Raw genomic sequence first — 25,869 nt, 5'->3', positions numbered from 1 at the left:
TGTTTAGCATGTACACGATTTGTGTATATTGTCTCATTTAATCCTTAAAAAAAAAACCCTGTACAGAAGGTATCACTAACCCAATTTGATAAATGAAAAAATTTAGGCTCAAAGTAACTTACCCAAGTTCACGTCACTAAGAGGTGACAGAAACAAGATTTCTGTTTCATTCCAAAATGAAACCCTGAAACTCTATGTTATGCTGTGTTGCCTTCCTTCAAGGGTTATACCCTCTTCTGTGGGTAAAAAGGTGTTGATTTGCTTTTCAAAAGATTCTTCTTTAACAAAATACTAAAACCAAAACCTTTAAAGCCACACAAGTACATTTTACTCTGAATCAAGTTAAGATTAGGAAATTCCTCTACAAATCTATAACATTTTCCTAAATATACATTTTCATTTAACACACATTTCTTGCATAGGTGACTTTTCAGGGAGTTTGCTCTTTCTACATGTTTATTTTTAGTATATTCAAATTTCATATGATCCTTCACCTCTGGAATATTGGAGACAATTTCAAAGGTCACTCCACAGCCTGGAATAGAACTTCGATGTGACATCTTTTTTAGGAGACTCTGAGCAAAACCCTAGAGAAAAACAAAATAGAAGACATGGTTTCCCACCTCAAAACTGAGTTTTCATTAACAAAGAGACAGCATAAACGACACCACATTCACTCTAACCAAAAAGGAAAAGAACATACTTCCAATATAAGTCAGAATCCAAATCACTACATATAAGTTCCTCAACTTTGTCTTAGTGCCCCAAAACAATTTATATGATGCCTGCCACGTGACAGGTCCCATACCGAATATATGAAAAGTACAAACCCTAAACTCTGGAACCACACTAGGCATCTGGTTCAACTCTGCTGACAGGCTACAGAAATAAGACTGTTGACTTCTACAAGATAAAATGACCTTCTAACGAAGATGTAAGGAAGGGCTGGTGACCCTTATCCTTTTTTTCTTCTTTCCAGCACGATGGACATCTTGCACTATGAATAGTGACAAGTCCAGGCATTAATTCTTGACCAAAGCAGGATCATTATGAAGAATGATTTAAGAGTGCACGGTCATTGTTTATGCTGACTGTGCTCTTTGCACGGTTAGGAATTGAACTGCTGAATTAATGCATAGATGACTCATTTGAAGATGTTGCTAAGACTGAACATCCTGTAGAGGTTAAAGAGAGCACGGAGGAGGGCAGAATACAATTGGTGAATAAAGATGAGAATAAGAGAGAATATTAAACTGACACTGAACCTTTTTCCCTCATGCAAAAGCCAAGTAGGAAATAGGTAAAAGCCCCCAAACAGAATAGGAAAAAAACTGTTTGGTCTCAGAAGTACGTATTTTCACAAACTTAATAATAATTCAGTGATCTTTAGTTAACTTTTTAGAAGATTTTAGCCTCTTAGAATGCAAGAGCCTCTTAGAATGCATTCATTTCATCCCTTCACTCTTGACTCCAGACTTATAAGGTGGCACAATGGTTAGGAATCTGCTTACCAATGCAAGGGACATGGTTCGAGCCCTGGTCTGGGAAGATCCCACATGCTGTGGAGCATCTAAGCCCGTGCGCCACAACGACTGAGCCTGCACCCTAGAGCCCGCGAGCCACAACTACTGAGCCCACATGCCATAACTGCTGAAGCCCGTGTGCCTACAGCCCGTGCTCCACAACAAGAGAAGCCACCGCAACGAGAAGCCCATGCACAGCAACCGAGAGTAGCCTCCGCTCGCTGCAACTAGAGAAAGCCTGCATGTGCAATGAAGACCCGATGCAGCCAAAAATGAATAAAATAAATTTATTTAAAAATAGACTTCCAAAAAAAAAAAAAAAAAAAAAAAAAAAAAAAAAAAAAATAGACTTCCGAGAAAAGAGAGACCAGGAAAAGAGTGAATGGGAGACACGGCATATACATACACCTACAGCTATGCCATGACCTGTATGTACTGATGCTCGCTCGCCAAGCTAAAGAGCTGCAATTTTAACAGCATCACTGCCGGTCTTCATTCAAAGAGTGATATCAGTGTGACAGTCAGAACTAAAGATTAATTTTTAGGGGTGGAGATTACATCCAGGACTCTGTCAACCGTGACTATACCCTTCTAAATGAAAAGATTTATTTTCATCTGTCCTGGTTTTAGCCAGTGTATTGAGAAGAACCCCTAGAATCAACCTCCCAAATCGTATCATTGCAGAACCAACAGCAGAAATCCTTTATATTCTTATCTAGAAGTTTTCTACTAAACTGGTTCGTATGGCACAAGGTCCTTCATAACCTAGCTGCAACTGTGTTGATGGCCACAGCCGTGGCCTCTGCAGCACACCCCGTCACACTCTGCTTCTAACGGTCCCCAAGCTGCCACGCCCTTTCCTTCCTCACCACCTCTGCATGGATATTTCCTCCTCTCGGTGAAACAGCCAGCGACTCCTCTGCCTGCCAACCACCCCTGCCTGCAACGGAGCAGCTCACACGCCCCCTCCTCTTTGAAGCCTTCCCTGACTGCACTCTCACCCTTTGAGCTGCGCTGCCACAGTAGAAGAGAGTCGTCTGCTTATACACTCATAGGCCAGTGGACACTGGCTCTTTAAGGATGCAGATTATTTCTTATTCATCTTTTTACCCCAAAGCTTGACAAGAGTACTCTCTCCAAATACACAATCAATGAACCAGCAGAGAGGACTGAGAGAAAAGAAAGGCATGGAAAACGACATGGTGAACAGCACAAACAACAGCTCATCTGTGGTGAACATTCTCATCTTGTAGGACCCAGATGAAGAGTCAAAGACAAAAACAGTGAGCTTCGTCTTGACAGGGCCCTATGGCACCCAAAGGAAGGGCTGTGAGCTGTGCCTCTGCAGTAACAAAGATTCAGGGTAACAATTCAGGGTCGTCTAGGAGGAAGTCAGGCTGACGGGTTCCGGGATTGAAGCAAGCACGGTTATAGGACAGCAATAGTCAACCGAAAGAGAAAAGCTCAGAGCTTCACAGAGCCTGGGGGGACAGGAGGCCAGAGCAATCCTTCCACAGCCCCGCCCTCGTGTCTGACCCAAAGTCATTTCTTCAACTAGGATCAATGACTCACCTGCCGGCCGTGAACACTGACACAAATGCGCTTGCGTAATACCAACTGCATGTCGGCTGGATGGCTGAGCTGGACCGTCACCCGCACGATGAGAAACACTCGCTCATCCGCGGGCGTGCCTTTACTCAGCTGAGGGCAGTTGTGCACTGCGGAGTCCCAGGAGGCTTCCGCTTTCACCTGCAGAGAAGACAGAACAGTCACTCCCTCCTCCTAAAACACAAAACCCCACAAGGAAACATCTTGGCTTGGGCTGAAGTGGAGCAGGCCACTCAATGAGTGCAGCTCTGCTAAGAGAACTGCCCTGGGAGACAATGGGAATCCCAGGATGTGGCCTCAGGCACCTACTCGAGGGAGTACAGAGCAGGCTGTTCCTGGCCGACAGCTAGAATTTATATATTTGGAAAAATACTCAAACATAAAAGTTGCAAATTGAGTACAATGAACTCCTGTATTTCTTTCAGGTAGATTCACCACCTGTTAACATTTTGCCCTTTTCCCTCTCTCTCACACACACACACACACACAGTATTGCTCTTGTTTTTTGGGTTTTTTTACTGAACCACTTTAGAGTAAGTTACAGACAGGTGACTCTGCATCTCTAAATACTTCAGCAAGTATCTTCTAAGAGCAAGGACATCCTGTAACTTAACCATAGGACAATTATCATATTCAGGAATTTAACATCAACACGATACTACTATATAATACAGAGTCCATATTCAAATGTTTCAACTGTTCTGACCCAGGATCACAAACTGTACTTAGCTGTCCTGTTCTTTTAGTCTACTTTCATCTAGGCTGGTTCCCCAGGCTTTCTTTGTCACTCACGGCACTGACTTATTAAAGATGGGTGCAGGTCCACTGTTTTACAGAATGCACCGCAGTTCAAGTTTTGCATCTTCAGAATACCACTCACTATGCGATGATGTGTCCTTCAGAGTATCACGTCGGCTTTCCTTCCTTAATATATTTTATAATTTTTCCAATATGCTCAAAATTAGAAAGTAAGCCCCCAGTGTACACCCATCACTCAGATTCAAACATTATCACGTGGCTTCATCCATTCTTTTTCTCCCTTATTAAGAAGTCTTCACTAAAGCATTTCGAAGTCAATCCCAAACACTGTGCCGTTTTACCTCTATGTACTTCAGGAGCATTTCCCCAGAGAGTAGACCACTGCTGACCTGAACTGTGAATTACTAACAAAGATCCTTCACCAGGAAAAGAAGTAAAACAGTGAATGGATGTGATCTGATTGGTCTACTCCTTCTGGAAGTGGTTCCCTTCTTTCTGGAAATCATATTGAAAGGTTTTCATTTATATTTCTTGAGAAATGTAAGCACTGAAATGATTACCTTGCTGATTGTTTTCAAAGGCTCATGGAAAGGTTAAAGAAACTACTTTTCATCCAGTCTTCCCGAGTTATGCTTTATTTACCTCTCCATCATGCTGTTTGACAATCTGCAGTTCAAAGAACTCGTCCTCTTCTTCTCCAGTCAGGGTAGCATCCCATCCACCAGCTTCTGGGTCATCAAGATTATCCTGAGAGCTGAAATCATCAGCTAAAAGCAGAGAAGTTCCATTCAGTATGGAGATCATTTTAAAGGATAACCCCTACCAGCTAAATTTCAATGTGCTTAGTAGAATTCTCCTGCCTCAAATTTCATTTGCTTTTTGGCTCTGAAATCTTACATCACACAGATGATGACCATTAAACAGTTCACGGATCTTAGAGATGGAAAACGCCTCAAGAAATTATCTAAATCCAATCTCCTACCTCCGTGCCTTATTTTACATGGAAGGCAACGGAAGCCAAGAAACCCAAAAGGTTACACCAGGTCAGCCCATAAACGTTAATGATAGCGTTAGAACCCCAATTCCCTGTCTTTTAGTGTACTGAAGAAATGAGAGTGAGAGTGATTCCAATCATCCGACAGTTAAGAAACTGAAGGGCTGCCCTGTGGCCCTTTGGTTATTCATTTCCAAGCCTGGCCATCCCAACTCCCTATGCATCTTAAGCTTGCAAGTAAACGTCCAAAGTATTTCTTCTAGTACGTGGGCTTGTGTGGACCAAGAACGGGCATAGGCTGAACAGGGTGCTGCTCCTGTCTTGGAATATCCATACTAATAGGTCTTCTTGAAGCTTATTCTCTTCCACTTTCTAACCCTCCTACACACACACACACCCCTCACCTATCTAGGAACCTCGGGTAAGAACAAGACAGAGTCGCCCTCAGTCTCCAAGGCTCAAGAGAACAAGGAAGGATAGAGTGCTGTGGCAATACATTAAAACCCCGACAGGTGGATGTACGGTGCAAGTGGCTAAGTGCTCTTCTCTGACTCCGTGTGTATGTGAAAAACTCTCACAGGTCCAAGTAAGCCAAGCAGCACAGGACGCTAAATACCTGAGATGCTGTAACGCACTTTCAGGGCAGAAGAGAACCACTGAGGACATCCACACTTGCCTATTTAGGATGGTTCATTTTAATACACAGTTCTTCTGCAGATGTCTTTGGAATTTAAATGCTGACTTTCGAACTTATTTTTAGCTCTTTAATCTACCTTTTCATTTTTATTTCCCTCCTCAGACAGAATATTTGTAAAATGTAGCCACATCCAAATATTTTAAACGAGGGGGAAAAAAATGACAGTTATTAAAAAAAAAAAAAGGCAACGCAGTGATGAATGGCACAAGAACTCACAGATAAAGTGAGAAATTCATTAGGTAGTGCTAAGAAGACACCAGATAAAAGCAACATGCTACATAAGCATCACTAGTTATTAGTCCTTTCTGGAGAGGAGTCCTCCTGAGAATTAAAGAAGAAAATATCTTAAGTGTGGAAAACATTACTGCCATCCTAAACTGATGGGAGAACAAAGCACACAAAGCAGTATGGGTTGTAGAATGAAATGTGAGAACACATCACGATGAGACATACCTATCACTGTTAAAAAACAATACTGTTCTTACAGGAAATTCATTCTTTGTCAAGGATTAGAGTCCTCTGGCACACATAAAACAGACCCAAACCTTAGGCTTACAGAATTGCCTAACTGCATACTTCGTTAGAATCTAAGTGTTACTTGGACACTAATTTGTCAGAGTTGCCTTCGGAAGGCACCTCTTAACTTACCATTTAAGTCAAGGAATATAACGGGAATGTGTGTTTCCATCCCAGGAACCGGCGTCCTAAAACATAACGAACAACAGCATCTCAAATAAAGCAGCCTTTCTCAGCGGCATGTGCTTCACGACTCAGCCTTCATACATTCAGAGCAATTACAGGTCAACCAATGATAATTCTGGGTACTGGGTTAGCTATAATTTCACATCAGAGATGCCACAAAGACTTAACCGCCACTGCTGCTTCTTTTCTCTCGTGCTTCCATGTATAATTATCATACGCTCTGATATCAGAACTTAGTCTTAGAAAACACATATACCTGTTCATCACTGAAGTTGAAGCTCCCTTGTTTAAACGTACTTTCTTATAAAGTTATATACCTAAGGGCCCCATGTGGCTTAATTTACTATTTTTAATTTCTATAAAGTGGCAGAGAACATTTGCTGACAGTTCAATCTAGTACCAAAATCAAAAACACCCGGTGATGCAATTTTATTATGACTGAATAGTCTTTTAAGGGAATGACCCAAGTAATTAACATATTAACTATTTTTTTAAATGCTAAGTGCAATGGTACTAAATATTGATTTAGATTCTCAGAAATCTTAATTACTTGGGCCAAAAACAATATTACTTAACAAAACAGTTTTAGGCCACAGTTATTCCAACTCATGAAAATAATTTAACACCTCCTCTAATTAAAACAACTTTTTTCCCCACACGCTATGTTAAGTCATCCATTAATCAAAGCAGAGGTAACACTCATAGAGAAAGTGGGCAGCTCCGTGAGCACAGAGAGCTTCAGAAGACATAGGGCAGCACCCATACCATTCTGCCGGGGCCCCGGGGATCCCACTGCCAGCTGAGGGAACCATGACTGCGTTCCTCTCCTCAGTCAGAGTCAACCTCATCTCCAGTAGTTGAGCTTCACGGTCAGCATCATCCTCTGTTTTATCTAGAACATCAAGAATGAGGATCAGATACAGGGGTCCCACTTCTTGCCTGCTGTTTACGCTTTGTCCTACGTTATCCACAGGATGTTCCCATATTCCATGTATTGGTTGAGGAGGGTTCACTAGCAACTTAATACCTCCCTAATTCGTGATAAAAAGCTCATGATAAAAAACTAACTATAAGCTAGCGAGGCTGGTGTGCTCTCACAGAGAGGCCGTCTTCAGTTCATGGAAGGCCTACGGTGGAACAGCACAGGGATGATCTCTTCGAGAGTCAGAGGGCTCAAGTGCCTCTGGACCAGAAATCAAGAAATGTGAGCATCTTCCTTTAGTTATTTTTGAGGGACAATGTTTACTGCACATACTCTATTTCCTCTTTGTTGGGGGGGAAGGGAGACCTATGCAAAGACATCCTTACAAGTGGATAACTGTCCTTTTGAAAGGATGTGACACAAATAAGCACCATTCCTATGTTCTTGCCATTCCCACTACTGATGTGTTCGTCTACTTTTATTTCATGTAACTGCAAATGGGAATTAACAGCACACTGATTTGGGGTGGGGGGGGAATATTAGAAGTTGCTTTTCATACCATGTTTACTGACAAGCTTTTGCAGTTGTTGATCTAAGTACTCCTGACGCTTTGTTAACACATTTAGCCATTTTCTACGTAGTCTCTCTAAATCCCGATCCTAGAAGCAAACAAGGGGATTATAGTAAATATAACGTCAAGACAATATATCTGAAACCGATACTCTATCTTACCTTACTCTAATATGCTTCAAAAATGTAAAGTATTATACCCTAACTCTTTTATTACCACTACTAGTTGAATCCAACCATTATTCAGAATAGAAACTTTCAGAAATTAAAGCATTACTGTACTAGAGTAACACCATTTCTGAAAGGGCACTCTGATAATCCAGAACCAGTTTTTCCCTTTTTTTATTTTATTTTTTTTTTGCGGCACGCGGGCCTCTCTCACTGCTGTGGCCTCTCCCGATGCAGAGCACAGGCTCCAGATGCACAGGCTCAGCGGCCATGGCCCACGGACCCAGTTGCTCCGCGGCACACGGGATCCTCCAGGACCGGGGCACGAACCCGCGTCCCCCGCATCGGCAGGCGGACCCCCAACCACTGTGCCACCAGGGAAGCCCCAGAACCAGTTTTATTTCTATTGGCTCAAAGGGTAGAACTTCAAGCACTCATGCAGCTAATATCTTCTACAAGGTCTCTTTGCTGGATAAAAATCACAAATACTACTCGATAATCCTCAAATTTATATCCCTTAGAACCATCAGAAGAACTCTTCAGATTTCTTAACTACAGCCTTCAACATGTTTCACCAGTATCTACAAATCATGTAAATGCTTCTCTCCCTAGTTTCTGTTGGGTTTCTTTTTTTTGGCGGGGGAGGGGGGTGGCAGACGGGATGTTACCAACAGACTAACAACTCTACCAGTCAACACCTGACTGTGCTGCCATCTTACCTCATTTCCTTCTGTAATAAAGTTACGTGACTGGGTAGATCAGTGGAATGCTGAGCATATTGGGAGTATCTGGATTTCACTAAGGCACTTAACCAAATAGCTCATGACATTCTTGTGGACAAGAAGGAGAAATGTGCAATGGATCTACTTGGAAGAAATTATAGAAGACTGAAATATCACATCCAAAGAATAGTGATTAATGGAATAACGTCAGCTTAAAAGAATTCCCTACGGTTGTGCCACAGGACTCTGTATTTAACCCTCAATACTTTTATCAGCAACTTATAGGAAAGCAGACATTTTTATCCAATTAGAATGAAGCCAAACCAGGAGGGTGACTGCACTGGCTGACATAATCAGGATCCGAAGAGCTCTGACGGTGCTAAACGATGACTAACCAGACTCACAAAATAAAATTTATCAGACGTAAACAAAATCTTGCAGGAGATTAGGGAAAGGAGGGTGGGGGGAAAAACAAAACAAAACCTGTATGACTCCAGGAAGTAGGGAAAGGAGACCTGGCTTAAAGTATGGAAAATACCTAAGGGGCGTGGCTTGACTGAAGCCAAGTCTGCAACAGCTCTTCCAGGGAAAAAGGAGAGAACAAGTGCAAGGAAGAGAACCTGAAGAATGGATCTGCAGGGGCCTGGATGGGCAGCTCCAGGTTTAGAAAAGGATAACAGTCACAGATGATTGTTCCCTTCTGTTTTAACTTGAGACAAAGCAATATCTGAATCAAAACTAATTGTGTAGTTACTAAGTAACAGTATGGCAAGACTCAGGAATGTGTAATTTAGTACTTTAATCGAGCTTATTTGACTAGGATAACCCGTGCTTCATTACCTGGTAACTGTCCATGTCCTCCTCTTCCTCCTAAGAGAAAAAATATATTATGCAGAGCCAAAACAATCATTTATCCAAGAATCAGACTACGCTAAACAAGTCTGAATCTTTTCCCATACTTTATATTTTCTATTTTAACGAATACGCTTTTTCATCTCCCACCCACGCTCACCCTCACTCTGGGTTTTACAGTTTTCAGGTAGTTGGAGTGAAACCTTGAGCTTCTCATAGGAAAGTGAAGAACCTCATTTGACCTTTTCAGGGAGCTAGTACAATACTCTCCCCCTGCTGGGTTTATAGTCCCACTCCCCAGGGGAAATCAAACACCTGCTGGCAAATAGTCTTTATGAGCCAGCAGGGGGTTTCTGCAGAGGGGTGGGGGGGCGGAAATCAGGCACTGAGGAACTCCTGGAGGCTGAGATGTTTTAACCCTCAGTTTGCCGTGTACCAGGGAAAACCAACAAGCTGGTGCAGTGGTTCCACGCAAATGCAATACAGTTAAAAAAAAAAAAAGAAAGAAAGAAAGAAAAGAAAAGAAAAAAAGATATCCAAGAAAATAAAATACTGAAAGAATTGTTTGTGGAAGGCAGTTTTCTGACAGGTTCCAAAAGACTCTCTTGTCTGGCTGAGTCTGTCAACAGAGACTTACATGGATGGTTTCATGCGTCTTGGCCGATCTCGGCGCCCTGACTTTTACACATCCAATGCCAACAGACAATATACATTCTTCCATCAGCGGTAAAGTCCCAGACTCCTGCACAGACTTCACTTCCACTTGGACTCGCCGGGACTGCCCCTGTATCACAGACAATTTTAAGAGTTTCTCAAAATCGGTCTGATTCCCAAAAATTTGGTTTAGAGAGACCCCTACAGGCCGATGATGAGAAAAGCATTTATCTCTAGAGATGCTATCTCACCGTATCTTACATGTTTAGTAGTAAATTACAAATTCAAAAACTAATCAGGAACAAATATATGGCTTAGATATTTTTTCCAACAAACAAAAACTTTAAAGCAATCTAACAAAGGAAATGCAAAAGGCTAGACAATATAAAATGTTCCACTTACTAATAAGCAAATTAAAATAAGCATGAAACACCTTTATTTTCACTTACTAAGCTAGCAATTATCTTTTAAAAAGGCAATTTACAATATTGCCCAAAGTTTACAAAAAAGGCAATTACATACACTGTTGGTGGGAATATAAATCGGTAAAGCTTTCTGCAGGGCAATTTGCCTTAAAAAATAAGTATCCCTTGACCCAGCAATTCAACTTTCTAGGAACCTGTTTTAAGTAATCATATATGTACATAAAGAATCTTACAGCAATGTTAAGAATAACAAGAAATTAGAAGCAAATTAAATGTATATCATTGATATCTGCTTAAACTATAGTATATTAATGAAATATTTACATGGTCATTAAAATATTGCTATAGAAAAACATACATGATATATGTTAGAGTACAGTGACAGATGTTAACTAGACTTCTTTTACAAAAGATTACCAAAGCCAGTATATATAGTATGATCCACTTTAAAAAATAAGCAATCAGAATAATAAGAATGATTACACTATCCTGAATTCACTGCTCTCATCCCAAAATAAAATAATTTTAAGCCAAGTTGCAAAATGAAGAATTGATCAGAAAGAAACTGTTCCTTCTTTAAGCATGTTTTCACAGTAAACACTAGGTGACTTTGAATATTTACAATGAAGTAATTTTTAAAAGAAAATTCTCAGTATCCCCAATCACTGACTTCAAAGTTGGTTTATAAATTCTAGGAATGTAAAACGGAATTTGAAAAACAGAATCTCAACATGTAATTTCAAGTCAGTTACCCTTCCCCTCCTCCATTGGATTTTAATTCCCAAGAGCTTTGTATCATCAGGAAAATCAGCTTAGGCAATGATTGATCCTATCAAGCTAGATTTAAAGAGATGGGTTGCAGATGTCTTTAATATTTTCTGAGGACCATGCATCAGATATTTTGTGCAAAGAGTAACTCAGAAAACATTTTAATTGTCTGAAATAGTTTAGTCATTTCAATTAGCTACCTTTGGTTTTCACTTTGCCTGAGACAGGAAGTGACCTATTCTGAATGTGCGCCCAAACGTGAAGGGTGAAGTACCTATACTTTGGGGGAGAATACAGGATAAAGAGAGAGAAAAATGGAGGGAAAAGATCCAGGAACGGCTTAATGCTTCACAGAAAAGCTTTGAACAGCTTTACGAATACATAAACTATTAGTGAACTTCTTGTAACTGCCGATATTTGACTATTTTTTAACTACAAAACTAGCAAATGCATGCAGTTAATCTAATCAGTTCTCCTCTGCTACTTTCCTGTTGGAGAACAATAGGTTCCAATTTTGAATTCTAATAAGTCTACCATCCAAGGCCCTCCATGAACTAGCTGCCCCAAGCCTCTATAACCTCTTCTGTTACTGCTTCTAGCTCTTCCTACAAGTTACTGATACTTTCTACCCAAACTTACCTAATTCCACCCTCTATCTTTATTCCTGCCATTTATATATGAAGAACCCTTCCAACATGATTCTTTCACCACTCAGGTCAAGATGCACATCCTTCAAAAAAGCCTTTCCTGATATACCCAAGATATCTTTGAACACTTTTAGTAAAGGTTACCAGAAGTGTGAAAAACACTTAAATATTCAATTTATACTAAACCACAGAAAATTATCTGGTCTTGCCTTCCGGGAGATGAAGAATTTCTAAGGCATCCAAAGAGGATATATATAGTTTTAACAGATGTTCAGGAAAAGATGTTCTTCACACCCTTATGAATCCTATTTTATGTATATATCTCACACTATATTTTAAACTAATTTCCTTTTGCTTTTAGTGCCTTGTCTATACATGAATGGATTTGCTAAAATTCATTTGCTAGGGTCAGAGAACAAGTGCTTATCATTTTCCTCCTCCTAAGACATTCAGAAACTTATTTAAGCAAACTTTTTCCTTTAACCTTTTCTCATATTTTGCTTTGAATGATTTCAACATTCATTTTCTTGAGCCATTCTAATATTTTACTACTGTTTTAAAGTATGGAAACTATCACAGGCAATAATATTCTACTAAATGTTGATTTCACGTAAAGAATAGCAAACAAGAGTATTTCTAAGTCTTACATGTAAATTCCATTAAGATACTCTCTCTCATCTTTAATTTGCAGCACAGATACTACAGATCACATCTGTCTGGGGTTAAGTGACAAGTCCCACACGTGTCTCTGCTGTATTGGTTTCTGGCAGGTATTCACATCTACCTAGCTGCATTTACTTAACGTGTCCTATTTACCTAACGTGTTAAGAAAGATAGAAAAGATATTTGGTCTTTGTCCTCAGTTCCTGGCACAGAGCTCCTAAAACTCTTGGAATTTCCTTAATGATAAAGGTGATAGGTGCGTCTTTTAACGATGTGACTCTTCATTTGGTCACTCTAGGCAGATCCCTAGGTGGTTCCAGGATTGGGGCTGGTCACCAGGAAGACCAAGCCTTGATCAGAAGGTTGGAACTTTCAGCCCTAAGCCAAAACCTCAGGGAGAGAGACAAAAGGGGCTGGAGATGGGGTTAATCACCGAAGGCCAGCACTGTCATCCACCACGCCTACGTAAAAACCTACTAACGATGGGGTTAGAGCTTCCTGGCTGGTGAACACGTCAGGTGCTGGGAAGCTGGCGCAGCGAAGGGCACATGGCAGCTCCTCATCCTTCCTCCACACCTTACCCCATGCAGCTCTTCCGCTTGGCTGTTCCTGAGTTGTATCTTTTACAGTAAACTGGTAACAGTAAGCAAAGGGCTTTCCTGAGTTTTGTGAGTCATTCCAGTAAACTATGAAACCTGAGAGTTGCGGGAACCCTCAACTGTAGCCAAGTAGGACAGAAATGTGGGTGACCTGGGGCCCTGATACTTGCAGCTGGCGTCTGAAGTGAGGGCAGTCCTGTGTAAGTCTGGGCCCTTAAACCTGTGGAGTGTGATGCTCGCTCTGGGTAGTTAGGGTCCAAACTGAACTGAATTACAAGACACCCAGTTGGTGTCTGCAGAGAAGCAGAGAACTGGTGGGCATCAGAGGGAAAAACACTTCTCATCTCCCATGTATCAAGCACTGGGCTCCATGTAGTATTTCTTTTTTTTTTTTTTTTTTTTTTGCGGTACGCGGGCCTCTCACTGTTGTGGCCTCTCCCGTTGCAGAGCAGGGGCTCCGGACGCACAGGCTCAGATGCCATGGCTCACGGGCCCAGCCGCTCCACAGCATGTGGGATTCTCCCAGACCGGGGCACGAACCCGTGTCCCCTGCATCGGCAGGTGGACTCTCAACCACTGTGCCACCAGGGAAGCCTCATATACAGTATTTCTAATCCTCACAATAACCCTACAAAGTTGGTGTTATCAAACCGCTCCACTTTACACCTGAGGAAAGGTTCCAGGAGGTGACTGAACTTGCTCACGGATATACAGCTAGGCCATGGGACAGCCAGAACCAAACCCCAGAACGTTAGACTCTGAAGTGCTTGTTCTTTCTGCCATGTCACACAGCCTCTCCTTGTCTTTATAAATGTTCTAATGCTGCTTGATACGTTTGTTTTATTTCCTACAGTTCAATTCTAAGTCACTTTAAAGCTTATCTTTTTCTTTTTTTAAAAAAAATATTTATTTGGTCGCACTGGGTCTTAGTTGCAGCAGGTGGGCTCCTTAGTTGCAGCACATGGGCTCCTTGTTGCGGCTTGCTGGCTCCTTAGTTGCAGCTTGCTGGCTCCTTAGTTGCGGCATGCATGTGGGATCTAGTTCCCTTGACCAGGGATTGAACCCGGAACCCCTGTGCACTGGGAGCGCAAGTCTTACCCACTGTGCCACTAGGGGAGTCCCCAAAGCTTATCTTTTTCTTACTTAAACTTCACAGAAGCTGGTTTTAAATACTGTAAACAGCTTTATTTTTGAAAATGAAAGAAAATACACATGAAGGGAGAGAAAACTTTAATAAGTGGTCTTGGCCAATCTAGATTTCATTATCCCTGATGTTTCTGCTAAAAGGAATCCAATATTAACCTTTACGACACCAAAGAATTCAATATTAACATTAAAAATTTCATTACCTGCCGGAGTTGGAAGATTCCACCTGTTGGCACGTCCTTTGCAGGAATTACCTCTACAGGGCAGTATTCACCATTCTCATTCTGTTCCAAGATTTGAACCCAGAATTCCACTTTCCTGGTGACTTCGCTCCATCTAGGAAATAGTTGAAGTTCTTGGAAAATCATACATTTCTATTTCAATACTGGCAGCTTAGGATCCTACACATGAGAATTAATGATGAAAATAACCTCCAAACAGAATAACTCAGTAGAATTATCTGTAGTTCAGTGAGTAATACACAAATACATACTGGCAAATGTAATTAAAAGCAAAGTTCAACAAACAACATCAGAACTAAAAATGATGCCTTTATTTCATTCAAAAAGGTATGATAATTAGAAATCTATTTCAAAGTGGTTATTCAAAAATTTAAACATTGTTATCAGAAGTACAGAAATAAGTTGCAGTGATTAGCTTTTCATACAGCCAAGGTAGTGCTGTATGCTTTAGTGACTTGACAAGTATCTCTGCTGAGGTCAGTAAGAGAATCAAAAAAAAAAAATCCCAATGTCTAATTTAGTATTTGGTAAAACTTTCTAAATACAAAAAAAAGAAGAAAATCTGCTTCTCATCTATAATTAGATGCAGTACAAATATATGCTCTTTCAGTCTTTTCCTTTTAACTCTTCTGTTTAAAATCCTGGTCAACAAGTAAGCCTTCCTCCTTCCATGATTAATGCTACTTGAAAAGAACTTTGAGCTAAAGATAGAATAAGTAAGGGACTTCCCTGGTGGTGCAGTGATTAAGAGTCCACCTGCCAATGCAGGGGACACGGGTTCGAGCCCTGGTCCAGGAGGATCCCACATGCTGTGGAGCAACTAAGCCCGTGCGCCACAACTACTGAGCCTGTGCTCTAGAGCCCACGAGCCACAACTACTGAGCCTGAGTGCCACAACTACTGAAGCCTGCATGCCGAGCCAGTGCTCCACAACAAAAGAGGCCACCGCAATGAGAAGCCCGCGCACCGCAACTAGAGAAAGCCCGCACGCTATAACGAAGACCCAACACAGCCAAAAATAATTAATTTTTTAAAAAAAAACATGTAAACCTGAATTCCAGAGTATATCTTGATCTATTTTCTCTACAGATGATTAATTAGAAGTATTTCATAATGATAAGCAGCCTATTCCCCCAAAATTCATTTCACACTTTATTCTTAACTACCTATTTCTTAACTTTTTCCCATCACTCTTCAAAGTTCACTCCTCCAAGGAAGTTTAACTGTGCTGTTAATACCGTGGACATAACACCAACTATTACTGGAATACTGGTAATGCTCAGGAAGGGGTAACCTTTATAAATGACAATATTAATCTCTAGCAATTTTTTAAAATTATAAATGGAATCAGATGGATATCTAAAATTCACCTGTCCCGAAGGCTGCGTGTTTTTGCTTGGATAATCCCCAAATCCCACAGGGTTGGGTTTTTCCGAGGATCATTCATCTTATGGCCATAGACTTCAATTGCCAAAGCCCCTTCTGAAAGATGCTCAATAAAGTCTTCAGTGATGCCAACAGAAAATTCCTGAAAGGAAGTAAGTACAGAAGAAGAAAACACCTTCTGGTGACCTTACAATTACTTACACCTGACATATCCTCACTTCATTATGGAGAAGAGAAATAGAATGTTTTAGCCATAGGACAAAACTGTCATCCAACACCCATAATGAATGCTCAGATGGCCCAAGGTTCTTAACTCTGATTTTTAAAAAACTTTTCACCTTGAAAATCTATTGTGAAAGACCAGCACTGTATTCTATTTTGTTAGCAATATGTTGGGAGCTATTTTTGAAAGTATAAATAATTATATTAAGAATGACAACAATGATCTACATCTTGATATAAAAGTTATTACATCCAGTAAGGCAGCAGTGTGTTGGAAAAACAATTTTTTTCCAGTTTTTAGGAAGTTAACTATCTCCAATAATGAGAGAGAAAGGAAATAAATACTGATCATCAGTGCAAATAATCACCTATTTTAAAAAAATTCTCCTATCTGTCCATCTTTGTACGACAGATGTAAAACAGCCTCTTGCAATAATTAGGATTAAGCTCTAAAAAAGTTTATTTTAAAAAGTCATAGAATCTCTCTCTCTCTCAATCTTTAGCACAACAAAAGTATTTCTGTTTTAAACAGATTAGAAAGAGACCTCTCTTGAAAAAAAAAAAAATGAGATGGCTCAAGTGAGATAAAGTAGAAAAAGAGAATTTAGAATCTGACAGTCCGGGCTCTGCTAGTTACTAGCCGTGGGCAAATGACCTCTGAACCGACTTCTTCAGCTAAAAAAAGCACTGTCATCAAATACAACTGTGGGAAAGAGCAAATGAAAGAATCACAAAGTGCTGAACAGAACATTAGGGGCTCCACAATGCTAGTTCGTGTCTCCCTTCTATCTTCACTTTCTCTAAAACACTAGTTTCCTAACCTTCCCAGATGACAGTTTCTCCAGTAACTCATACAAAACATGGATTCCTTCTGGAGAAGAGGAGACATATGTACATATAGTCACACAAAAGTTAACTTTTGATGCTGGAGGAGTTACATGCACTGACACTATAGTTTTGCTTTTTCCCCCAGGCTTACAAAGATATAATTGACATATAACGTTGTGTAAGTTTAACATGTACATACAGTGTGTTGATGGCACTTTAGTCTTTGACTCCAACCCCACTCTAAGAAACTGATCCAAGACACAGACTGGTACCAAATTACTCAACAAAATATGGGTTGTTTTTTGTTTTGACCTGAGTAATTAAACGCTGCCCCAGTCTGGAAAACACACTTACATTGCACTGATCAAAGACAACCATGCACTGAGGTTCCTTGCTGACAGGAGAGGATGAGGTATCCACCTCAGGTGCAACAATTACCGGCTCCTGTTGATCCCAGAAGTTGTATTTGCAGAATACAAAGTGGGACAGATGCTGTGGTAAGCCGGTGGCTTGAAGTATTTTAACCTGAAGGAAAAGGAAGACTGTTTTTAACTCAGAAAGTTCCAAGAAGTACTTTGAGTCAGAGACACAGGCTCTAGTCCTGACTGTGTCACTAACAGTTGGTTTACGTTGACCAAATCTCATTCAACCTGGGCTGTATTTTTGCATCTGTGAAATGTCATATTTAGTGAGAGGTTGACACAAGGTATTAGTAACCTTGACGATATACAAGTGGACATTTTAAAGCATTTACAGGCTGATGAAGAACATTTAAAATTCTAGTTTTTATATCATCATCATCTTCGGAAGAAGAAAGTTCTCAAACATCAGCACCATTCAATCATACAAACTCGGCCAACTATGGATACTACGGCCCAAGGACACAAGATTGTTAAGAATGATGAATGAAGAATGAAAACAGTGTGCATACCAGTAAGCAGTAAAATTCAGAAAAGGGCAAAAAAAACATTTATTTGATATTTTAATGTATAATAAAGAACAAGGTTCTCAATTGGAATGTTACTTGCTACTAGAGTGTTTCTGGAAAACTTTAAAAGCATCAGGAATGTATACTCTGAAGATCTGGAGGGGTGAACGGAGGAGATAAAAGATGGTGACCGCTGACCATTCTCTGCAGCGATGTGTACGATGCCTCCTCCGTGCAGATTTAGGGAGGAGGGCCAGATCAAAGGAAATGTGCCCTGGACTGCTGGGGTGTGGGGTTTTGTGATAACTACGTGCGATTACAGAAGTATGTGTTTAATCAGACCAGAACGCCCCCAGAAGAAATGCCCATAATACTCTTTAAAGCAGCCAATGGTCTAAATATTTCTTTTGGCAGGCAGTGTCAGGTTGATTTTTAACTTTTGTGATAAGTTGTGGAAGAAACTAAATCCTGAAATTAACTAAGCTAAATTCTGACTTCATAATCCATGAGGCCAATCTTCAGGAGACTGCACACTGATCAGCTTTCACGCTCTTCACCTGGGCGCTTCCTACATGTTGTATGACGCACTCTAAACCTCCAGTACGTAAAATTAACAAAAACAGATTTGAGTATGTGGCAGAAGTTTACATAGTTTAGCAACCACAAATGTTCTTACTGTTAAACGAAGTATTAATAATGACACAGAAAATCATGCAAAGCAGACGACTATTTTCTTCTATAATGGGTAAGCAACGGATGGGCACTCCTGCTATTACTCACTTTTTCCTGTGATGGCAGAGTTTGAAACATCTAGATAGCAATTCCCAGGCTATGAAAGACAGATTGACTAACACATTTTGTTTGTCCAAACCAAATAGAGCCATTAGTATTTGGCAATTAATTTTTCATTAAATTTTAAAAACCATGCCCTTTTCATTAAGTGTTTAAAATGCTTATTATATTCTTTAAGATGAGGCAATGTGGTATTTGGGAAGATTGCAATATTCTGGAGTACAAAGATCTAAATAAAAATTTCTGCCACTTATTAGCTTCTGTTTATGAACAAATTACTTAAATTCTTAGGCTTAGTTTTTCTCCTATGGAAAACAGGATAGCTACCTAATGATAGATGTGTGAGGACTAACCATACCAATGAAATACAATGAATGAAATCACTACCAGGCGTTACGTGGATGGATGTTCAATACATACTTCTTTGTGACTGAATTCCATCTGAAAGTTTATTTTCTTTCTTAGAAATCAATTTCAATTTTAAGATTGAAATAAATAAGAAAGCAAGGTTTCATATGCTGAACTCTCTCCCCTATAGGCAACTCCTCAGGAATGAGACTGCAGGAATAAAGAATATCAGGAATAAAAATATCAGGAATGATATCTAGAACATAGGTTTAAGTTTTTGTTTGCAGAAACCAAAATCACCACCAGGTGTCAGAATACCACAGACTTCAACTTGCCACTGCTCAAGACCTACAGCCCTGAAATGTCGGAAGATAACTGATGTTGTTCGCGGTTTTAAAATACACTAATTTTATTTAATGTAATTAAAATGATCAATATGTTAATATGTGCATACTTTTTTTCATCACAGAAAAATAAATCTAGTCTTCTTTTAAGGGCCAGTGATACTCATCACCTGTGATATCTTAAGTGTCCCCAAACTGGTATCTTTTGTTTTTTTCCCCACCAATATTTAACTACCATACAGTTTATTTGTCTTCCTCCTTTTACACAAAAGGCTATTACACACTCAGAATATGGTGTCTAAAAACCACTCCCCACTGAAAGGGATCCAGTTCCTTGGAGAAATGGTCTGGGACAAGGAGTGTACAGTCTGTGCCACACCGGAGCAGGAAAGCTGGCACACTCTCTGAGGGTTAGGGTTGTATCAAAGGACTCAAGAGCCACCCGAAGAGGCCTCCACAGGCCAAAGATTGGATCGTTTGAGCTTCGATATAGGTAATGAATACAATGGATCAAAACACACCAAGTATATTTAAATCCAAAAGTTCATAATGATACGAAGACCAAACCAAAAAAACCTCACTTGTCGCTTTTGCATAATAGTAGGAAAACCAATTCATTGCTTTGAAAACTAGTGAATAAAGGGAGAGAATGGAGCATTCACCCTGCCTTTTAGATACAAATTGCACCTCTGAATAGCAAAATAGTTGACAGTAGGAAGGTTCACTCTACAGAATTCCAGCTAATAAATAAAGGGATGATAGAATTATTTTTTCTAACTCCTAATTAAATACCTAGGTAATAACCATCAACGATTGCTAACAACCCCAAAAGAGAACCAGACATGATGTGCCTTCTGATGGTAGACACCTCACCCTGTAAAGGATCATCGCCCCTCCCCTCCCCCATAGGTCACCTTTATATCTAACTCCCAATTTACAGCAAATCCACCTTAACACAGTAAATAATACCAATCAGCAAAATCCAGACTATGAGAAAACACACGATGACAGCGCGGTTTCTACAATGAACAAATTGCAGGTGAGAGAGAGAGAGGGCAAGCAGGAGGGAGCAAGCATAAGGGCCAGAGCCTAAAGATTAAAATATAAAATAGACTCAAGACACCAAGACGACCAGGGAAACTGACAAGATATTTCATGATATTAAAAAAGTATTAACTCTTGATCATGATATCCTGGCTAGGTTGGTTTTTTAAAAGCCCTCTTCTTTTGGAGATATATATACTCAACTATTCTTGAAGAAATATGATGTCTGGGATTGCTTCAAAATAATCCAAGGGAAGGGGACAGCGGAGAAGCAGTTTGTGTATATGAACGAAACAAGACTGACCATGAGTTGATAGTCGAGGGAGGATGAATGGGGGTCAATGACACTATCCTACTACTTTTCTACAGGTTTGATGTCTTCCATAAAAAAATATTAATACATTTTAACTTCATTTTTAAAAAAAAAAGCCTAAGTTACCCAGTGACAAAGATATATTTCCCAAGTGAGACAGTACCCTCACATGTTACTTCACTAATGGTAACTTTCACAGGTTGCATTTCTGGTCCATCCCCTTTAAAGTGGGCCATTATGAGTCACAAAGCCTATGTCTCCCCATTTTGATAATCATATAACCTCAAAGGAAATGTTCTGAAATCGAGTACAGTACAAAGATTCACCTTTTAGTGAATTAAGAATACTTCCCCGTCACATGGAAGCAATGGACCGTCAATTACTAATTGAGGCTTCCTAAATACATGCAAAGACCTATGGAAAGTGGCCCAACTCTAACAGCTTTAGCTGCTCCATACCTGTAGCTGATGCCTAACTTACTCCTTTCAAAGTGAAACTCAATTCTAGAAATACTTACTGAGCTACAAGACTGGACCTAGGATAGACTATGAAATGAGAGTGAAGTGTGGGCTTCCTGGCCTCACCTTTGAATGGCCTCCTCACTCACACACGGTGTCTAAGCCCCTTGCTGATTTCTCATCTTCAAAAACCTTTTTAAGTGGTTCCTGGGTGATTCTCAACCCATGGCACCCTGGCCCACTAGAGTGTGCTTGGAAATGCACGATGGGATGTCCTCCTTGTCATAATGAGTGAAGAGGCAGCCCTACCTATGCTGACTTAACACACGCCCAGCAACCACCCGTGACGATACCACAGCCCCCTAGGGAGAGGACAGCTTTACATAACATGCTCTCCTTCCAGTTCACTCTGAGTCTCATCTTTACAGAAATATCCCTCAGACCTCACTATGTGCATTCATTGATGACCCCTACTCTGTGTCCCAGAACAACTCCTATCTACCCCTCTCAGAGCACACGGCATCACACAACACTGGAGTCCTCTGTTTACCTCTGCATCCCCCAAAGGTGCACACCAACGACACGGGTTGCTCCCCTGACAGCACGAGTCCTGCCTTACTCATTTTCATATTCCCAGCGCCTGACAGTGTCTCACAGACGATACCCAACACATAGTTCAGGAACAGCATGCATGGGGAGAGCAGAGAGGAAAGGGTCTGGGGCGAGGACATGATGGGACAGCACAAGCAAAGGCATGCTCCTGAAGAGGAAACAAGAAACATGGAAAGACAGTGTGAAGAGGGGCTTAGGCGGCTCCTTAGCTATAGGACCAGGGCTGGGACACACCTCCAGCATCAGAAGAGGCCCAAAAGGAGGAGGTAACCTGTGTGAGAAAACTGGCTTCTCTAGAGAGAAGTTCAGACAAACTCAAATTCACATAATTTTAGGGCAGAACAGCCCAGAAGAAAGAGGTGACTTATCCAAGGGGTCACAGAGGAAGGGAATGGAAATACCTGGCTACCTGGAATGTCAGGAAAATGTGATGAAATATGGTCTCTAGAACAGTAAATACTAAAGATTTATTTAGAGACAGATATTTTCAAAATTTGAAAAAGGACACAGTATTTACTGTCTAAATACCCACAATCCTCAAAACCAGCTGTACTTCTACTCCTTCTAAAGGAAAGTGGGCCTTACCATGCACACGAGTTTGTTCTCCTGGGTCTCCTTATCAAAGGACGCATCTGCAGCGTCGTCACCCCCCGCAATTCTCTCCCCGATGTCACCACTAATACGCAGCACCTCCACGTGCAGCCGGCCTGCCACCTACAGCAGGGGGACAAAAGCAGATCCTTTCTCCAGATTTTGTTCTTTCCTCTGCGGTACAGTCAAGTGGTTAGCTTAGTGGTATAACAGGTTCTACCAGTTACTTTTCCTCAAAGTATTTATTTGGAATAATCACCATCCAGCAGCATGGAAACACAGATATTAACAATACACGTAGATAATGCTTGTCGTTATTGATGAAAAATTATAACAACAATTTACTATCACCACCCTGTTGTTTCTCGAACTGTTCTCTGCAGGACACAAGGCACGAGGAGAAAACTAACCTCTCCTTTCTGGTTGATGATTGGAACGGCATATTGTAACTTCACATCATAGAAGAGGGACTCCAGGAAGACATTAGCCACCCCAATGAGACTGTGATTTTCCTGCTCATCATAGAACGGATCGGCACGCTTGAAGTAAGACCGTATCACCTTTAAAGAGATTCGAAACATACAGCTTCAGAAAATCTCTTAAAATAAACAAATTCAACCTACCACTTTTTGATGCAGTCTAATAAGTCATTAAACTTAGCCGAAGTATAGCACTGTATTGCATGCACGCACACATGCACACGCACGCACACACACACACACACACACACACACACTCTTCCTCATTCCCGCTTAGAATGGTGGTCAGCACCCTTCACCCATGAGAGAGCAATCCCAATAACACATCATTACTTTCATCATTTCTTCTCCCTTCCATGGAAACCTTGCTGTGAAAATAGAGAAAGCATACGTTGACTAGAAAAATCAGCAGAGTGTACAAAAGTACTCTATTTTTCATTCACATCTATTCCACCTGTCCCTATCAAATCATTAGACACGCTGCTGCTAATGAGAGGTGACCCCCTTACAAGAGTGTGGTTTGCTTGTTATTTGTTGTTAATGTTATTTCATTTCTAAGTTGAAATAGGAGAGGAATACAGAAGAAAATGGAAAAAAATGTTTTAAGAAAAAAATGTCATCTAACTATAAGAAGTCATTTTTATTGATGAACATTTTTTTTTTTTTTTTTTTTTGTGGTACGCGGGCCTCTCACTGTTGTGGCCTCTCCCGTTGCAGAGCACAGGCTCCGGACGCGCAGGCTCAGCGGCCATGGCTCACGGGCCTAGCCATTCCGTGGCATGTGGGATCTTCCCGGACCGGGGCGCGAACACGTGTCCCCTGCATCGGCAGGCAGACTCTCAACCACTGCGCCACCAGGGAAGCCCTTGATGAACATTTCTACAAAACAAGAGGCTAAGGAAGTAAACAACTCTATGGGGCCCTAGGACCAGCAGTGTTGAAAATATGTAAAAATATACATAATTCATACTTCTATTTTAAATAGGTACAAGCACACGGCTGACCTAAATGAGCAAACCTGAAACTTGAGGAGAGAGTACCAGAGTTCAGACCTATGGCACCTGCTTTAGGATCAAAACGCCTTCAAAAAATGTTCCTAATAGTATAAATATTAAGGTACCACTGATGTTCAGTTCAAAAAACAGATGTTGTAGTTTTGTTATTTGCAAGGTTAAAATATGTTGAGAAATGGGAAGAGAGATATTAAGGCCTGAGTAAAACCATGGGAGACAGATACACGTAACACCAACAGAAGCCAGAACAAACATAGAAGATTCTACTAGAAATCCACAGAACACAAATGTGGAGAAGAGAAGATGCCAGAAAAATAGGTTATTAAAATTCTTGACTAGCTAAACAATTGACAGGATTAAAATAAGTATTGTATTTATTAAACAAGATATTTTGGAAAAATGAACAATTCTTCCCTAAAATGGGCAGGCTCATTCCTGAGTGGTTCCTTCTGTGACTATCAGTTAAGTAGTTTTTCTCAAATAACTTACTGGGGTATCTTCTTCACACTCCTTCCACTCCTGATAAAGATCTCTCATATCCAATAACCTGTTGTCCAGTTTTTCCAAAGACCAAATCTGCTTCCCTTTTCCTTTTCTTCTCACCTGGATGGCAGGTTCACTAAGGAGAGAGCCTCGCTGCGAAGACAGTAAGAGTGGCGTTGGGAAGCACAGAGATATCTATGCATCGTAGACATCAACCCCAACATTCTATACCCACCAGTCAAATGTCATCGACTAAAATGGAAACTGTATCATTCTTTAATCTGTTCAGTGCAGAACTTCCCAGAAATCTTACAAGCTTAATATAACCTCTTTCTATCTAACTGCAGTCAAAATTTAAATTTAAGTATAAATCTAAATTTAAACTTAAATCCCAGAAAAGTAGACCATGTCTATGGGGAAGTCAAAAATGTTTTATTCAGGACATCATATGACCAGAGTATCAGTGGGTAGGAAGAGAGTCATAAGCACTGAATGGGAAGGGAAAGTTTGTGGGATGGATGGTGAAGAATTTTTACCTTTCAAAAGTTTGAATTTTAAAAAATTTCTGAATGGCTAAGTATCTTAATGTGATACAAAACGCAAATGATTAAAAGAGTAAGCTGTGAAAAGTATCCTATTTACCCGTTTGGAGGCAACAAATGATACCAACTTCCAAATATACATAGTTTGAATTTATTATTAAGACGGTACAGAGCTAGGTAGAGATGCTGGTTGCACAACACTGTGAAGGTACTACATGCCACTGAATTGTTCACTTTAATTAATTTTATGTTACGTGAATTTCACCTCAAAAAAAATAAATAGTACTCATTTAAGTTTTTCTAGCTTAGAAAAGCAACGTGCTTTTAATGTAGAAAAATACTTAAATGTTTTGAAATCACAATGTAGAAAATAAAAACGCCCCTGTAGATCTCCCCCAAAGAGATGTACCTATCAGATATCTAATCAACTGAGATTTACCGGAAATCTTTTTAACTGTTCTGATACGTCTACTTAGAACTTCGGAGAATTATGAAAGACGCCAATGTTGCCTTAACATCTTGCCTATAATCAGTTCCAAAGAAACAGAATTTACATAACGAAGCAAGGGTTTTAGAATTCTGAAGTTCAAAAATTACCGTTCTCTCGCATACTGCAAAGGCCCGTCTACCTTATATTCAGCCAGGTAGGGAAACGAATATCTGAATACAAAATGCTACCTAATCCATCAAAAATTATGTACTAACATGATCAAGAGCTATAAAAGAACCCAAATAAGTGAGAAAACTGAATGGCAAGGATAGGAGACTATGATGGGACTTGCCCTCTGCATTTTATTAGGCTTCTTACATTATAAAAAAAAAAGA

The 25,869-nt window shown here is 40.3% G+C and overlaps 1 protein-coding gene across 1 annotated transcript in view; it reads right to left on the bottom strand.

Annotated features, from left to right (window-relative positions):
• KIF13B (kinesin family member 13B) overlaps positions 1 to 25,869 on the bottom strand; it is a 198,479-nt gene that overhangs the window by 49,747 nt on the left and 122,863 nt on the right. The window contains exons 21-34 of the mRNA XM_065879262.1: positions 24,509 to 24,655; positions 22,938 to 23,087; positions 22,522 to 22,650; positions 17,452 to 17,622; positions 16,032 to 16,189; positions 14,623 to 14,755; positions 10,155 to 10,301; positions 9,506 to 9,535; positions 7,765 to 7,864; positions 7,049 to 7,175; positions 6,230 to 6,285; positions 4,533 to 4,657; positions 3,096 to 3,272; positions 495 to 587 (exon numbers count right to left, since the gene is read on the bottom strand). Coding sequence (XP_065735334.1) covers positions 495 to 587; positions 3,096 to 3,272; positions 4,533 to 4,657; positions 6,230 to 6,285; positions 7,049 to 7,175; positions 7,765 to 7,864; positions 9,506 to 9,535; positions 10,155 to 10,301; positions 14,623 to 14,755; positions 16,032 to 16,189; positions 17,452 to 17,622; positions 22,522 to 22,650; positions 22,938 to 23,087; positions 24,509 to 24,655 — 1,743 coding nt within the window. The remainder of the gene's footprint in view (positions 1 to 494; positions 588 to 3,095; positions 3,273 to 4,532; positions 4,658 to 6,229; positions 6,286 to 7,048; positions 7,176 to 7,764; positions 7,865 to 9,505; positions 9,536 to 10,154; positions 10,302 to 14,622; positions 14,756 to 16,031; positions 16,190 to 17,451; positions 17,623 to 22,521; positions 22,651 to 22,937; positions 23,088 to 24,508; positions 24,656 to 25,869) is intronic.

This window comes from Phocoena phocoena, chromosome 6, assembly GCF_963924675.1.
Source record: "Phocoena phocoena chromosome 6, mPhoPho1.1, whole genome shotgun sequence".
In the NCBI taxonomy this organism is placed as follows: Eukaryota; Metazoa; Chordata; class Mammalia; order Artiodactyla; family Phocoenidae; genus Phocoena; species Phocoena phocoena.
This window is presented reverse-complemented; position numbering and strand designations above follow the sequence as displayed.